At 38.4% G+C, this 15,819-nt stretch overlaps 4 protein-coding genes across 11 annotated transcripts; 3 read left to right on the top strand and 1 right to left on the bottom strand.

The window, feature by feature from the left end:
- Positions 1-45: 45 nt before the first annotated feature.
- On the bottom strand, positions 46-2,506 carry LOC103945963 (protein TRIGALACTOSYLDIACYLGLYCEROL 1, chloroplastic-like). 3 transcript variants are annotated; one of them, XM_048569703.1, is made up of 3 exons: positions 2,371-2,506; positions 1,539-1,803; positions 46-1,373 (listed from the first exon to the last, which is right to left on the bottom strand). In XM_048569703.1, the coding sequence occupies exons 2-3, from the start codon at positions 1,583-1,585 to the stop codon at positions 428-430; spliced, it is 993 nt and encodes a 330-aa protein (XP_048425660.1). In that variant the 5' UTR covers positions 1,586-1,803; positions 2,371-2,506; the 3' UTR covers positions 46-427. The 3 variants fall into 3 exon arrangements, with proteins under 3 accessions (XP_048425660.1, XP_009354836.2, XP_009354835.2); XM_009356561.2 differs by having other exon boundaries at positions 46-1,439; XM_009356560.2 differs by having other exon boundaries at positions 46-1,457.
- Positions 2,507-2,617: 111 nt separating this feature from the next.
- On the top strand, positions 2,618-6,828 carry LOC103945962 (UDP-glycosyltransferase TURAN). Of its 4 annotated transcripts, none has more exons than XM_009356559.3 (18): positions 2,618-2,745; positions 2,827-2,918; positions 3,079-3,112; positions 3,219-3,274; positions 3,376-3,516; positions 3,758-3,906; positions 3,989-4,078; positions 4,165-4,231; positions 4,315-4,378; positions 4,476-4,587; positions 4,710-4,876; positions 4,994-5,104; positions 5,210-5,271; positions 5,373-5,425; positions 5,559-5,634; positions 5,957-6,085; positions 6,234-6,293; positions 6,544-6,828. In XM_009356559.3, exons 1-17 carry the CDS (start codon positions 2,649-2,651, stop codon positions 6,255-6,257), a joined length of 1,524 nt encoding a protein of 507 aa, XP_009354834.2. In that variant the 5' UTR covers positions 2,618-2,648; the 3' UTR covers positions 6,258-6,293; positions 6,544-6,828. The 4 variants fall into 4 exon arrangements, 3 of the variants coding, with proteins under 3 accessions (XP_009354834.2, XP_048425658.1, XP_018502669.2); XM_048569701.1 differs by having other exon boundaries at positions 6,553-6,828; XM_018647153.2 differs by having other exon boundaries at positions 3,379-3,516.
- A 619-nt stretch (positions 6,829-7,447) lies between these two features.
- LOC103945965 (bystin) lies at positions 7,448-11,431 on the top strand. Its single transcript, XM_048569702.1, has 11 exons — positions 7,448-7,882; positions 8,076-8,232; positions 8,337-8,388; positions 8,473-8,800; positions 9,109-9,188; positions 9,716-9,763; positions 10,185-10,331; positions 10,451-10,523; positions 10,618-10,693; positions 10,887-10,977; positions 11,082-11,431. The coding sequence occupies exons 1-10, from the start codon at positions 7,550-7,552 to the stop codon at positions 10,964-10,966; spliced, it is 1,374 nt and encodes a 457-aa protein (XP_048425659.1). The 5' UTR covers positions 7,448-7,549; the 3' UTR covers positions 10,967-10,977; positions 11,082-11,431.
- A 783-nt stretch (positions 11,432-12,214) lies between these two features.
- LOC103945970 (splicing factor YJU2) lies at positions 12,215-15,690 on the top strand. 3 transcript variants are annotated; one of them, XM_048569864.1, is made up of 9 exons: positions 12,215-12,338; positions 12,486-12,740; positions 12,933-13,082; positions 13,205-13,339; positions 13,575-13,640; positions 14,200-14,253; positions 14,381-14,479; positions 15,005-15,077; positions 15,191-15,690. In XM_048569864.1, the coding sequence occupies exons 2-9, from the start codon at positions 12,543-12,545 to the stop codon at positions 15,427-15,429; spliced, it is 1,014 nt and encodes a 337-aa protein (XP_048425821.1). In that variant the 5' UTR covers positions 12,215-12,338; positions 12,486-12,542; the 3' UTR covers positions 15,430-15,690. The 3 variants fall into 3 exon arrangements, with proteins under 3 accessions (XP_048425821.1, XP_048425822.1, XP_048425823.1); XM_048569865.1 differs by having other exon boundaries at positions 12,489-12,740; XM_048569866.1 differs by lacking the exon at positions 13,575-13,640.
- Positions 15,691-15,819: the final 129 nt, after the last annotated feature.

Here is a 15,819-nt window from a genome sequence, read left to right on the forward strand (position 1 = left end):
GAAATTTTCGTGATATAACTTTAGTGTCGAAATTGGAAATTTCAATGGCGGAATCAGAAATTCCATTCCACTTGCACCCCTAGATATTTGGATTAATTCACAAGTTGCAACAATTTGGGACTTGTCATATCGTTAATCAAAAGGCAAAGCTAAGAGCATCTCCAACAGCCTCGTTAAACAACGCTGTTTTGCTATTTTAACGGAAAATTCACAAAAATTTCAACTCCAGCAGGCTCGCTATATGCCTCGCTGCTTTGAGGTTGTTAATAGTCGCTCGCTAGATTTATTGAGGGGAGAGAAATGCCTCAATAACCATCAAGGAGTACTACAAGCTGACCTGCCATTGTGCGAAAACATCACGCAGCCAAGTATACATACTTTGATTTGTTTCCTGCTTCAGCCTCTCCATTAGCTTATCAACAACCACTTAGAGCCTCTTCAACGAATCTCCAACTCCCTGGAAGAAACAACACGAAAGTACAAAATCTGCGATAAAGATCCCAACAAGAGATATAACCACAGCCGAAGTTGTTGACTCTCCGACACCCTTGGCTCCTCCCATAGTGGTCACTCCCCAAGCACAACTCACAATCGATATGATCGCACCAAAAACCTGTGACTTGATCATTGCACTAATTATATCCCACGGCTTGAGAGCTCTGCAAGCTGAATCCAATATAATGTTGATGCTAACACCATAAATGCCATCGGAAAGGAGGGCGCTGGATGCCATCCCTACTGAGAAACACATTAGAGTCAGAAACGGAAGAGCAATACATGTAGCAATCACCCTCGGAGTCACAAGATAATCAACTGGGTCTGCCCCAAGAACTCTCAGAGTGTCGGTTTGCTCAGAAACCTGCATTGTTCCCAACTCTGCTGCAAATGAGCTTCCAATACGCCCAGCAACCACGATTGATGTAATTACAGGACTCAACTCCCTTGAGAAAGCCAGTGCTAAAACCCCACCAACGGCTCTGCTTAACCCTAATCTAGTAAATTCCCTAACGAATTGGATTGTAAAGGCCATGCCAACAAATGTTGAAGTCAAGAGACAGACCCCGACTGAACCTGGCCCAACTCTCCTTAATTGCTGAAGTGTATTTCCCCAGTGCACCTTGCCCTTCAAAGTTCTCAAAATAACCTGTCCTGCCAGGATAAGAGCTGAAAACCCCCTCCACATATACGTGGGAGGTGACCATTTGTGCAACACTGTCTTCACTTCCGAATTGGGTGCATGATTTGTATTTGAATCTTCTAACACAGAGGCAGAAGGGTGGCCATCATCTGTGTTGGGAATTGCATACAATCTGGTTTGTTGCTTAGGCAAGAGAAACTTACACGTCTGAGGTCTTCTAGTAATCAGAACTCTCCTAACAAGATCACTTGAATATGAGGTTTGTGATTTACTCCACCCATCTGGTTTTAAACGGCTTCTTCTGAAATATGTTTCAAGACTTAAATTGAAACTTCAAAAAAAAAAAAAAAAAACACAGAAACAAAAACAATGAGATGAGAACATTCATAAAATTAGATACCTGTCAGAAAAATAAGAGAATGGATGAAGATATGAAGCGGTTTGCATGGTTGGTTCTGTTAAATTTCCTGAACTTTTTGTGGATAAACAATTCAGTCTGCTTTCCGATTTTAGCACAACGGAAGAAGCACCACAGATCAGTGTAAAGTCTGGAAATGTACTTCGAAAAATTTCAAAAGCCAGAGAACCCGACGCAATCACTGGGAACGGGCTCTCCTCAAGTTACCATACTGTTCAGCGCTGGAGTCAGCGATATCTGTGTTCACCTGATTTCATCACAAAACACACACGAAATGAAGAGTAAACACAAGAAATGCACAAATCAGATTGACCCAGAAAAAGTGAATGGAACCAATGAATTTCTTTAGAATCAAATTGAACAAGTCAAAGAGAATGGAGTATTCATCTAGATTCTAGACAGACCATGTGAGGATGTGAACAAATGCCCGCCGTCGGAAGTTTACCAAACCTTGCAGGTGCTTACAAAACTTGGATACTTCCCAAATTGCCAATTAATGGAACCTCAACTACCTTCCGACCCAAAGTCATGAAATTAAGCTAAGCTAAGTTTTTACACTAATAACGCATCCATTTCTTCACCAACATAATCCAATAAACTTCTAAACATTATATAGCAGCAGAGAAAACTCTAATTCCCAACTGAACAATTTTGCACCACAATCAACAGCATATAGCATTTCTATTTAACAAAAAAGCACCACAATTAACACCATATAGCATTTCAATTTAACAAAAAAGCACACAATCCAATCACAAAACACCAAGACTATCAAAACCCAGATGAAAATATGTAATAAATGTGAAGAAAATACCTTGGAACCTCCACTGTTCTGATCAAAGCAAGCAAATTCAGAACCCTAACAATGGCGAAAGCTCGCGGCTTGAGAGGATGGGTGGTGACTCCAAGTCAGTAAGCATCTCGGATGAGTGTGAATTCTTATGGTTCAAATCCAAAAGAAAGAAAACCCAGTTAGGCTAGGCCCATTTTATTATTTCTCGTGCCAAATTGGGTCGAATTGGGTCGACTAAGCCCAGCTAACCGGCCCGCCTTGACATCCCACAACTCTCGCTCTCTCCCTTCGTCTTCCTCATGACTTCAACTGCAAGTCTGCACCTTTGGCAGTTGGCACCACTCTCTCCGTCGGAGATCAGAATCCAAGTGGAACAGAGAACCATGGCCGGCAAAGGCAAGCTTTTTCGTTCTTTCTTTTTTCTCGAAAGCTCGTTTCTTTGCAGATTTATGAGGAGTTTGGGATTTCTGATTGCAGGAGGGAAGAGAGGGCGGGCGTGCGTGGTGGTGCTGGGCGATATTGGGCGGAGCCCCCGTATGCAGTATCAAGCTCTTTCGCTTGCCCGACAGGTAAGCGCCCCCGCCTGAACTTCTACAGCTGATTTACCAACAACCCAATTCTTAATTTTCCATTTTGTGCTTTTGAAATGTGTTTTGAAGTCGGAATTGCTCTTTTTCGTGAGAATTTTGGACCTTTTTTGTGATTTTTGCTATTGAATGTGCGTTTCAGGCGTCTCTGGAGGTAGATATTGTTGCATATGGAGGTACATCTTTTGCTTTGATGGTAGAATTAGGTGCATTGTTGAGCAAATTTGAATCTAAATGTTACTTCATATGCTGATTTGGATTTGAGTTGGAATGTTTGGACAGGTTCCGAACCCCATTCCGCTCTACTTGAACATCAGTCCATTCACATACACAAAATGGTAGTTATTGTTGAAGTGCAATTTCTTTTTACCGCAGTATCTTACTATCGAATTTTTTTGGTCGTCCACAAGATTAAAGTTTTTGTGATTCTGGTTGGCAGCAGCAGTGGCAGACATTTACGCGTGGCCTGCCCAACATACTTAGACCCTTCGTGCTTTTGATCAAGGCAGTGACTCAGTCTTTAATGGTTCTTTGGTTTCTTTGCGTTAAGATACCTGCTCCCGATGTTTTTCTAGTTCAGGTGAGCTTGCGTTGCTCCAGTTGGGAAGTTGCAGAAGCCTTTGATAAACTAGACAGTGTTTAATTGTTTTTCTATGACAAAGTTTTCAAAGTTGATTAATTAGCTGCCAAGTGCCAACCATTTGCAAATTTTAGGCTGCAAATATCAGTTGGTTCCTGAATTTTGTATTTAGATTTTAGAGTACGTGAATTGAATGTGAACTTTCTTTCTCTAAATCCTGTGATTCATTTTGCTTGTGCAGAATCCACCCTCTGTTCCGACCTTAATGGCTGTAAAATGGGCAAGCTGGCTTAGGAAATCTGCCTTTATTGTTGACTGGCATAATTTTGGATATACTTTACTGGCATTGTCTCTTGGAAGAAGTAGTCGATTTGTGGCAATATACCGTTGGTAGCTATTGAATTTTTTTAGACTTTTCTTTGAGGGCATATTTTTGGTGGTGCAGTAGATTGAGTTTCTCTTTCCTGATTAGGTTTGAGAGGTATTTCGGGAAGATGGCAGATGGTTCCCTATGTGTAACGAGGGCAATGCAACATGAATTGGCTCAAAATTGGGGAATTAAGTAAGAGGGTCAGCTCAATATTTCACAAAACTTTATTATCAAGTGATATATATTTACTTGTCTTCTGTTGTCTTCCAAATTGATAGAGCCACAGTTTTATATGATCAGCCTCCTGAGTTTTTCCGACCTGCTTCACTTGAAGAAAAGCATAAGGTGTTTGAATGCCTAATTCTGAGCTTGTTTTGATTCTTTTTTTTGGTTTGGAGAATTTGGTATAACGTGTGAGTTATCTACAGTTGTTCTGCAGATTAGATAAAAATCTAAGGCAGCCACTTGGTGTTCACGATTGCACTAGCACGGGTAATAATAATCAGTTTCTTTAAATTTTTAATTTGCTTCTTGACTGCCCTTCATTGATTAGTAATGTTCTTTCAATATGTTAACATATATCTAACAGGATCAGGGGGAGTGAATACAGACATAAATGATACTCTGTTTACCACTCTGGTTGGTACTGACGTTACTTCGAAGCCACACAGGCCGGCACTCATAGTTAGCAGTACAAGCTGGTGAGCTAATATTCAGTGGAATACTTTGATGTAACATGAAAGACAAACCCCATGTTTAAAACATTTGATTTTTCAATTTTTATTTGTCTTCTTTATTAGTCTTTTTGAATGGTTCTTTACAGGACTCCTGACGAAGATTTTGAAATTCTCTTGGAAGCAGCTGTCATGTATGACAGGCGTGTTGCTGCTATTTTAAATGAAGAGGATTCTACTAAAGAAGAGGTTCTTTGGAAGGATATTCATAGTGGGAAGCAATACTTATACCCTAGGCTGTTGTTTGTCATTACTGGTGAGTATAACTGTTTCTTTGTTCTAGGATGTCAGGTTCCCTTTAGCCTTGCATATCTGTTATGAGAGAGAGAGCGGGGTCATCTTACGCGCTTGCATACTGATTTAATTCGTGTAGGTAAAGGGCCTGAAAAGCAAAAATATGAAGAAAAAATTAGCAGATTACACCTCAAACGCGTGGCATTTCGTACTATGTGGTTGTCTGCTGAGGACTATCCATTGCTTCTTGGTAGGTCTTTTATTTTCAATTGCTTGTGCTTTGTCCCCATTGTTCCTTGCACATTATATGCTCTTCCGAAAGTATTCAGTGTTATATATTTATTTACATTTGCAGGATCAGCGGATCTTGGTGTATGCTTGCATACGTCCTCATCAGGGTTGGATCTTCCCATGAAGGTAAGGGGTAAACTGAATACTGCACTAGAATAGTTCTACAACAATATGAATTTTCTCTAACTGCTTTTCACTTTACGTTATTGTACATTTTTTGGCAGTAGGTCGTGGACATGTTTGGCTGTGGGCTGCCAGTTTGTGCTGTTTCCTACTCATGGTAAACTCTTGTTTTTATTAATTACTTGCTTTATGCGATAGGAATCTTACTTATTATGACATGATATATGGACGTTTGGGGATGCTGTACATTAAAATCTGATGTCGTTGGTTATGGTAATCTTTTTTCAAAGCATCAAGGAACTAGTGCAAGTTGAGAAAAACGGCCTTCTGTTTTCATCGTCTTCAGAACTAGCGGATGAACTTTTGGTAAGTTGGCCAGCTTGCTTGTTTCTCTGTTGGGATGTTTCAACTGCTACTGAAAATGACTGTAACAATTAATACTTGCGTAACAAACCTCATATGCAATTCATGTAACTTGAAATGCATGAAATGCAGTAAAAAAGAATACAAATCATATATATTTTGGTGTCTCTTTGTGAATTCCATGGTGGTTAATAGATGAAACTAATATGCATGGTAGACTAACCACTGCAATATTAACGTAATTTGCTTAACTTCAACGACTCAAAACTTTGGATTACTGTTTGGTGCACCGTCTTCATGATAATATCTCTTATAACCTGTACAGATGCTGTTCAAGGGTTTTCCAGATGCATGTGATTCCTTGAAGGTTCTCAGGAATGGTGCATTGGAAATGGCTTCATCTGGGAGGTGGGCTACTGAGTGGGAAGAGCATGCCAAAGCATTAATACTAGAGGTAAGCTTATAATGTGCATGTTCATCAGTCTTACTTATCAACTACGTACCCTCACATTTTTCTTTATCCTCTACCTGTCGTGTCTTGATTTCCTTGTACTGTACTATAGATGGCTATGAATCTGATTTCAGAGGTTCTGAAATTGCAGGTTATCTCTAAAAACTCAGATTGATTTCTGGTTCCGGTTGAAAGTTGTTTAGTCGATGAGGTAATATCATGATACCATTTACAGTTTCTTTTGTGCAACCAAAGTTTCACCGATCAATTTCCCACATATTTCCTTGTTGCTTGGACATATTGGACCAACGCATTTGCTTCCCCCACCATCCATCACTCTACACGTTCGATGCTAACTATGTACATCACGTTTTGAATAAAAACATGGCCATACTTCTGTGATATGAAATTATGAATTGAAAAAGCAACTTACAAATCTCCTGGTTATTTTTGTAATCTTGGTTTGGCAGATCAGTCAGTTTAGATGCCAGTAAACTAATTTGCAGAGTAAAGAATTCAGAACAGCTTCCAGGGATGTTATCAAAATCGCATATACAGTTTATCACGCGTTGAAAGATGTGGATATTTCGCAAATTTTAGACTTCAGAACAAAAGTATACTATGTATCTTCGGTCTTGTTTCATATTGTGTCTTTCTGGATATAACTGACGCTATTATTTCTAACAATATGTGGTGTTTTCAGGTTCTTATAAGCAAAATTTAATATTAGCTCCCGTTCTCTACCACACCTTTCTGTTTATCTGTTTTTCCACAATAGCAAATTCATCAAGAATAGTACCTTATCTTGCTATTTCCCGTCGAAACAAAGCTTAAATTCGGATTTGGAAGGGAAATTGACACACTTTGAGAAATGAAGAATCATAAGAGAATAATTAGAGGAAGACAATATTAAAAAGTAGAATGCACCAAAAGATACCGCGTACATGTAAAGGGTCTACTTACATTTTCAATTTCACACCGTGCACTAAAGTTGCTTTAACTATTATTACATCAGGTTGGCCAGCTTGTCATCTCTTTTCATTTAAGTTTAAGATTTCAATATAGACCAAAAAAATAGAAATTTAAACCTTAAATCCTGTAAATTAAAATAGTTTAAAATATCATTTTATAATCCAACAAAAGAAAACAATACTCTTCATAAAAAAGAAAAATAGGACAGAAATTAGAACAAACATTTAATTAAACTAGCAATCTTAAGATTTTGGTTCAGTTTGGGCTCTTCTTGGGCCTCTATCACCTTGTTAGAATATTAGGTGGGCCATTCGCATTTCTCTTGCCTCTCTGTTCGGCCCTTTATGGTCCGGCCCACTAGATATTTTCTTTTAATTTGTGGTCCGCAATTTGTCTATGGTTAGGGTTTTAGACTGAAGAAATCAAGGTGGCGGGGGTTTTAACTTTCCAGTTTGAATAGCAGAAAAAGCTTCGCCTGCAGCTGCAGCAGCATCAATGGGGAAGAAGAGGCAGAGAGAGAGGCACCAGAATCCGGAGCCGTTCCTCGCCGAAGAAAATGGCTCCGTCGTCTCCAAGAAGCGGACCAAGTCGAAGCAGCACCAGCAGGAGGAGAAGCTCATATCGTCCGGAATGAGCTCCAAGATCCTCAAACAGGCTCTGGCTCAGCAGAGGGAGATAGAGGACGAGGAGAACCGCGCTCAAAACCCTAACAATTCGCTTCTGGATGTATCGGAAGAGCCGCGGAAGGATGTGGCCGACGGCGAAGAGGAGGATATCGATGATTTCGGTGGATTCTCTGAAACGCAGAGCCGATTTGACGGTTATGAAGTGAGTTTTGATCGCTAATTGCTTGTTTATTGGATTTTTGAGTTTGTTTGAATGGTGAGAATCTGTGAGGAAACATAGGAAATGTAAAATGAATGCTGAACTGTGTTGTTTTGTTATTTTTATTAATTGTTAGGTTTCAATTGGATGAAATTAATTTCATTTGTGAATGAAAAATGTTTAATTTGAGTTTCAGGAAAGTGATGAACATGGCGAGAAGTCATTACATGAGATTGATGAACATGATGAGAAAATATTGGAGCAATTCTTGTCAAAGGATGCCGGTCCGCAGCGTACTCTGGCAGACCTCATTGTCGCAAGAATTAAAGAGAACGATTCAAATGTTGGCTCAGGTAGATATGGAATATGATTTTGTTGTTCCTTCTTTCATTAGCTAAAGCTGAAGGTCGTTTCTTTAGTATATTTTCATTTGTTGATTTGACTTGTTCGGTTGCAGATGTGAGGCCTCTGCCTAAATTGGATACCTCTGTCATAGATTTGTATAAGGGGTAATCAAGCTATCCTAGCGTATCTGTTATTCAAGTAATGCTAGGCCATGAGGACGATGTCTTATTTTTTCGATGTTTGTGCAGGGTTGGCAAGTTTCTTAATAAGTACACTGCTGGAAAGATTCCCAAGGCATTCAAACACATCCCTTCAGTGCCACGATGGGAGGATGTCCTATATTTGACTGAGCCTGAGAATTGGTCACCAAATGCAATGTATCAAGCTACGAGAATTTTTGCTTCCAATTTGGGTAAGGAGAAGGTAGAACGTTTCTACAAGCTTGTGTTGCTCCCAAGGGTGAGGGAAGACATCCGCAAGCACAAGCGCTTGCATTTTGCACTATATCAATCTTTGAAGAAGTCTTTGTACAAGCCTGCTGCCTTTTTTATAGGAATACTGTTTCCCTTGTGTGAGGTAAACATGCCATGCTTCTCCATCTAATTGCAGTATTTTGAAGTTTAAGCGTTGTTTGTTTGTTTTGGAAGTTCATTAATTGATTTCATTCTCTCTGTCATACTGAAGTTACGGGTTTATGATGCTAACCTTTTTTGCTTGTTCATTCGGATGTATCCAAACTAAGTTTTTGAGATATGATATTCACCTCAATTTCATTATATTAATGGGATGCTTGGATCTAAAATGTTTTTATGGTTTTGGAATGGATGTTTTCCTAATTCTAATGCACTTCCCCCATGTCTCTATTTCTCTTTCTTCTTGAACAGTCAGGGACATGTAATCTAAGAGAAGCTGTTATTTTTGGGAGCATTATACAGAAGGTCTCCATTCCTCCACTTCATTCTAGGTATGTAAGCTGCCTTATCAAGATTTGGTATTGTTTCCATAAGTTATGAACCAATTTGCCTTTGTCAGAACAGAGGGCTTCCAAATAGACCCTTGAAGATGAAGAGTTTGTTGGGTGACGGCTTAGAAGCCATTCTGATAAGGATTTAAAAAGAAATAGAAGTTGATTATATCTGTTATTTGGATTATTTTTATCTAGAATATACTTTTAACTAACTACTATGTTTAGTTTATAGCAGTTGGCTTGTGATGTATTCGTACATTTAGAAATGCTGTGAGCAGTCAATTGCATCATTTTTAAAAAAAAATAATTTTAACAACCACTTAAAATTGTTGTGCACAAATCTCCTGATTATATCTCATTTCTTAAGTTAGCAATCTATGGTTAACTTTTCCGTTTTGCTTGTCTTATCTTTAGCAAGTTATTCTTTCATTTTCTGTTTCTGATGTTGGAAGTTATACTGTTTATTCATGGTCCTTATAATCTACCTGGTAGATCTCTGATACATGCTTTTGCTGTATTTTCAGTGTTGCATTAATGAAGCTTGCAGAAATGAAATACTGTGGCACAACGAGGTATTGAACCATGTAACAGTTAGTATTTCCAAAATGGTTTGAAAGAAATAAAGACATATCTTCTCTTAGAGTGTGCGGTTGCAAGATAGGTGCATTTGTGCCTGTGAAAGTTTGAAAAAAAAGGTTTAAGATATCAGTTAACTTGAAAGACGTTCAAGCCAAAGTGATTTATATATATGGTGAAATGCATGGTGGGGAGGCCTAATGTTCCGAGCAGTAGAAAAATGTAGAAGATCTGATTCAATAAACCTCCCTGTATAAAGCACAATTTCTATCAGTTTCCTTTTGTGACATTTATCCACTATAATGAATTTAAATAGCTGATGGTTGGTCAGTTTGGAAGTACTCTTCTTGTTATTATAAAGGAGAAGGTCCTTGCATGCGACATTGTTTTGACAATGCTGTTTATGAATTGTTGCAGTTATTTTATAAAGCTTCTTTTGGATAAAAAGTATGCCTTGCCATATCGCGTACTTGATGCTCTTGTTGCACATTTTATGAGATTTATGGAGGAAACAAGAGTAATGCCTGTGATATGGCACCAGTCACTTCTTACATTTGTGCAAAGGTGGGCAAAATTTTAATAATCTCTTATGTGCCTGAATGATGATTAGACTGCATATTGATGATACTTAGTGTAATTGGATTGTCTTTTTCCTCATATACAGCTGGTGTAATCCCTTGCAGGTACAAAAATGAATTGCAAAAGGAGGATAAGGATAATCTCAGAAATCTTCTTGAAACGCAAAAACACTATTTGGTAGGAGCATTGTCTCCTGAGGCATTTCATTTCTATAACTTTGTCGCTATAACTCCATGGCAAAATGTAATCTGTATTCCGCGATTCATTGTAGGTAACCCCTGAAATAAGAAGGGAACTAGAAAATAGCCGCAATCGTGGTGAGAAAGAGGATGATCTCATGTCAATTGATATCCTTTTTGCTTTGTACTATTTGTTTAACAATAGTCAATTTTTTTTTTCTCTTTTTCTGTATTGCATATGAAAACGTGAACCGTAAGCTGCTAATGGCATGCGATCTTTCAATATTTAGCCATTAGCATTGAGTTCCAAGCACATATTAAAACAGGGAAAGTATTCTGTGTTCCCCTTGACTTGACATACCTTCTCCAGTTGGTGTGATCAATAAACCTTTCGAAGAGGATTGGTTTGACATTCCAGAGGTGCCTATGGAGGATGACTAGTTTATTGCTCGGTAGGATGCTTGTATTTGCCGCGCCGTTCTGTTTCTCCTCTTAATCTTGTTATCATTATGTTTTCTCTTTGTTATGTCTTTTCGTAATGTGCGGCTTGTTTCAGGCGAACCAGGGTTCTGCTGCAGGCTGTTGATGGAGTTGGGCACGAACGGAGTGGTACATCTCCTAATGCGGGAAAATGCAAGGGCGTGCATTCGGAGTTGATGCAATTTTGAATCGGAGGAGTTTACCCGCCGGACAGTTTTTATACAAGCATATTATTTTTATTTTTATTTTTTGATTATTACACAGCTTCTAGTAATTATGTATCATATATTTTATCCATGAGTTTTCTTGTACTAGTTGAAATATTTGAGTTGAAAATTGAAGATGAGACCCCAATCTGAGATTAAAACCGACGCTCAATTGAAAAATGTAGCGATTAATTTTTACAATTATTAGTTTTTTTTAATATTTGGGACGGTTTCTTAAAATTACAGTCTAGCTTCGTAGTCCGAGACAACACCAACTGTAAGGCAGTACTTAATTGAGCTTTAGGCCAGTTCAAGAGTTCTAGATCCGTCTCAAGACTTGCTTAGAAAATTGCTTTTAAATAACTGGAAGTATTTTCAGAAAAGAAAAAAAATTGAATTTCAAAAGCACTTTAGTATTTTTTTTTTTTTTTTCGGAGAATAAACGATAGTGATTTATCAAAAATCAAGAAGGCATACAGTCTTGTAGAAGAATCTCGACAATGAATCTGGAGGTTTCTCAAACCAACAAGAATTGAAATCAGAGGACAAGGCCAACTTGGCCATACAGCGCACCACAATATTTATGGATCGACGAACATGGCAAACCTTAGATTCAACAAAGACTCTATGACCCTCTTTGATGTCCTCAACCAAGAGATAAGTAGGTGAGGAGCCCTTCTTCAAGCTACCGATGTCTTGAACCACCTGCAGGACGTCACTCTCCAAAATGACATGCTGCCAGTGCCGCTGCACAGCCCATAGAATCTCATCCCGAGTAGCCATAAGTTCCACCATTGTGGGGTTAAAACTTAAAAGCACTTTAGTATTTTTTCTGAAGTTAACTTGTATTTTTTTTATTAAAAATTGATTTAAACCTTTTATTTTAAAATGTTTTTAATTATTTAAAAACAATTGCCAAACAAGACTTGAGATTTGGCTATCGAGGACGCGACAGGACCATTTTGCCCCCATAAGCGAGTCCCGTGTTTGACTCGTGATGCTATAAATAGAAGAAAAGCCCTGAGAGTGGCTGGCGGCACGGACAAATCCCGCCCCTGACTTTTCTCTTATCTCCCCTCCAAAATCCCTAACAATCCCAAGTGACTGGCGCACTCAACACTCAACAGGTATCATCTTCCACACTCCCTCCTCTCGTCCTAATTTCACATTAATTCTTCTTTGTTTCGGCTTTCGCCGATATATACATAAATATATCGATTAAGTTAGGGAAATGATAAATTTTGACTACTTTATTCCTGTGAAATTTTGATCAGAAGAGAAGCAAATCGAGTTGAATCAAGGAGATTTAGGGTTTTCGAAGAGCATCAAAGATGGGAGAACGTAAGGTTCTTAACAAGTACTATCCGCCGGACTTTGACCCCTCGAAGCTGCCCAGGATCAGGAGGCCAAAGAATCAACAGATAAAGGTGCGGATGATGCTTCCGATGAGCATTCGCTGCAACACCTGCGGCAATTACATCTACAAAGGCACCAAGTTTAATTCTCGCAAAGAAGATGTCGTTGGAGAGGTTCGTGGGTCGTTCTTTAATCACTAGGATTTTTAATTGCATAGCCTGATTCGATTTGATTTGATTTCTTGGTTTTTTTATTTTATTTTTGGAGAATGAGGAATTGGTGTTTGATTGAATTTTTTTTATAGGTTTAATAGGGTTTTCTTTATGTTGCGTGAACTGGGTTATTGATGGTTTTATCATTTGCAGACGTATTTGGGAATTCAAATATTCAGATTTTACTTCAAATGTACCAAGTGCTCTGCCGAGCTCGCGATGAAGACAGACCCCCAGAATTCTGACTATGTTGTTGAGGCCGGTGCGACACGTAATTTTGAACCCTGGCGCAATGAAGATGAGGTAAAACAGAAACAAAAATGACGACTTTCCACTTACCGTGTTCTTTCATGTTTTCAGGTTCTCTTATGCTGTGATGAACTTTGCTTAACCGGTTGATTTGTATATTTGTTTTTTCTTTTCAGGAAGTAGATAAGGAGAAACAGAAAAGGGAGTCCGAAGAAATGGGAGATGCCATGAGAGCCTTGGAGAATAGAACACAGGATTCAAAAAGAGAGATGGACGTCATGGCTGCCTTGGATGAGATGAAGTCCATGAAGGTAGATGTCTCAGTAGTTGTTTGTCTAGTGATAAGTCGTCAAATTTTATTCTTTTGTAATTTGATTGATGTATGGGCATGATGTAACCATGCAGTTCTGCCATTAAATTGTAATGCTCGACTTTTCTGTTTCTGTCAGTACGTATATGAATAATATGTTATGCATTTCTTCAATTCCCTTGAGTCGGCTGCATGTCAATATCCTCTGATACTAATACAAGGTTTATGGTTTTCAGTCCAGGCATGCGACTGTGAGTGTGGATGCTATGTTGGAGGCTTTGAAACAAACATCCGCGCAAAAGGTACGTTTTATAAGCGGTTCATATCTAGGCCAATTTAAACTTTAAACCAATAAATACACATGCATGTATATATGGTATTGCTCCCTGTCCAGTGTCATATGTTGTGTGTCATACGCTTGTGGATTTGTTTAGTTGTTGTAATGCTTCACATATAGGAGCATGGTTCCTTAAGTGTGCAATACTTGCAGCTTTGATGTTGTGGTTTCCATGAATTTGTTATAACATCAAGTAATTCAGGCTACAATAATTATATAACCAAAGAAATTGGATAGGCTTCTTGTGCCAACTTATTTAATGTGTTGGAAGTGAGTCAAATTATCTTCATGTCCTGAACCATGGGTAAACCAAAAAGCTGATGTGTTTAATTTATTGAAATGTGATACATTACCTTGGAAGGTGAATGTAAAGGATTGAAGAGTTTTATTATTTACATATACTTGTACTTTCAAACAAAATGGTACTTGTTTGTGCATTCATTTCTATCTTGAACTTGCTCTGCTACTTGTGCAGTCTCAGTTTTATTATTAGTGAGTTTACCAAAGATTCATGTTTTTCACAGGAAAAAAGGATTGAAGAGGAGGATGAAGCAGTCATAAAATCAATAGTATTCCATGTTAGTATTCACGCACTACTTTGTTTTATGTCCAACTTAATTCTCCTTGATCATTTTTTTGCTTTTATTTGTACTTTTCTTTCTTGTTGGCTGTTTGTTTCTAATACAACTGAACAAATTCATGCAGAACTCAAAAGATTATATCAAAAGAATTCACGATGAAGATTTAGATGATGAAGAAGATATGATTGAGCCTTTAAGTGGCAACGGTGAAACCTCAGTGAAGGTACGCCATGTTAGTTGTTTGATATATACGTGTTAGCATCTTATCAAAGAATACATACAGTGTGTTGGACTTTTGGTTCTAGATCCAGCTCTACTTTATTTGGTTTTTTATCCTCATCCTGGTATGGTGTATAACAAGTGTGTGGTTTTTGTTATTGGTGTTTATCCTGTGTTCTTATATACTCATCTAGAAATTGCATGATGATTCTTGCAAATACGATAATCAAGATAACTCAGCTTTATGCTTCATCCATCCACTCCTCTCTTTCCAACCCTGTGCTATTCTGCAATTGTGTCTAGGGGAAATTTTTTGTAGTGTCTGCATTTGCAATTGAAAATCGGTTCTGGTTTCTAAATGTCTGGCATCCTGTGGAGGGAAATGAATAAATTCCTTGTTGTGTGGACTACAGACCCTCAACTTGCTTAAATAACAATCAACACGTTTTATGTTGCAACTATGATCTGCATGTCGTGTAACTGACAATGGTAAGCTTATAATGTTTGTTTGCACATATTTTCCATGCAGCGGAAAAAGCTTACTCACGGGCTTCCTGACAATTCAACAGATTGGTTGACAAACAGCAGTATTTCTGATAGAGGTAGTTCAAACAACACATGCAGATTGTTCTTGCCCCTGAATCAATCATTTGTTTCTTTCTGGATTCTCTTCATTTGACATTATTGAGCTTTTTTGTTATTTTTCTATTGACAGGGAATCGAAATGGCTCAGAAGCTGCTAAATTCCCTTTTAAGTCCTCGACTGTTAGGGTTGCTGTAGTTAAGAAACCGGTTGCGGCTGAAGGTAAAAAGTCAGCGGAAGCAGAAGACAAGAAGAAACAATCGGGAGAGGAGGTTCAAAATTCGACAAAACCAGATAAGAGTAAAACCAAAGCTACAACCAATGTTTTACAATCATTGTGCCAATATGACAGTGACGATAGTGATGAATGATTAGCTAGGATTATGTTTTGATTCCATAATCAAATGCTTTGTGCTACGGTTTCAAATAGGGATTCGTACTTACTGATGCCTCTTGCCATTGGAGCACCGGCACAAAAAAGTGTGTTGTCAGTTGAGAGCAACTTGCATGAAACATGGTTTCATTCACCTGTGGGGCAATGCTATTTGAAAAGAAACTTACACATGATATTGTAGGTATTGAACTGTAACTCTACAATGACGGTGAATCTGTTTCATGTAAGTCTTCCACTTGCAGAGGTATTGGTTTAAATATTCTCCTCTCTAATCTAGTGGAAGGGTTTCTCTTGCGTTTGGTTCAATATTCACCTGTCTGGTCCATTTTCCTGCCACTTTTCAAAAGGATGAACAAAAGCCTACCAA

Source organism: the organism of the source record quoted next, unplaced genomic scaffold, assembly GCF_019419815.1.
Source record: "Pyrus x bretschneideri cultivar Hongxiangsu unplaced genomic scaffold, Pyrus_bretschneideri_v1 Contig50, whole genome shotgun sequence".
In the NCBI taxonomy this organism is placed as follows: domain Eukaryota; kingdom Viridiplantae; phylum Streptophyta; class Magnoliopsida; order Rosales; family Rosaceae; genus Pyrus; species Pyrus x bretschneideri.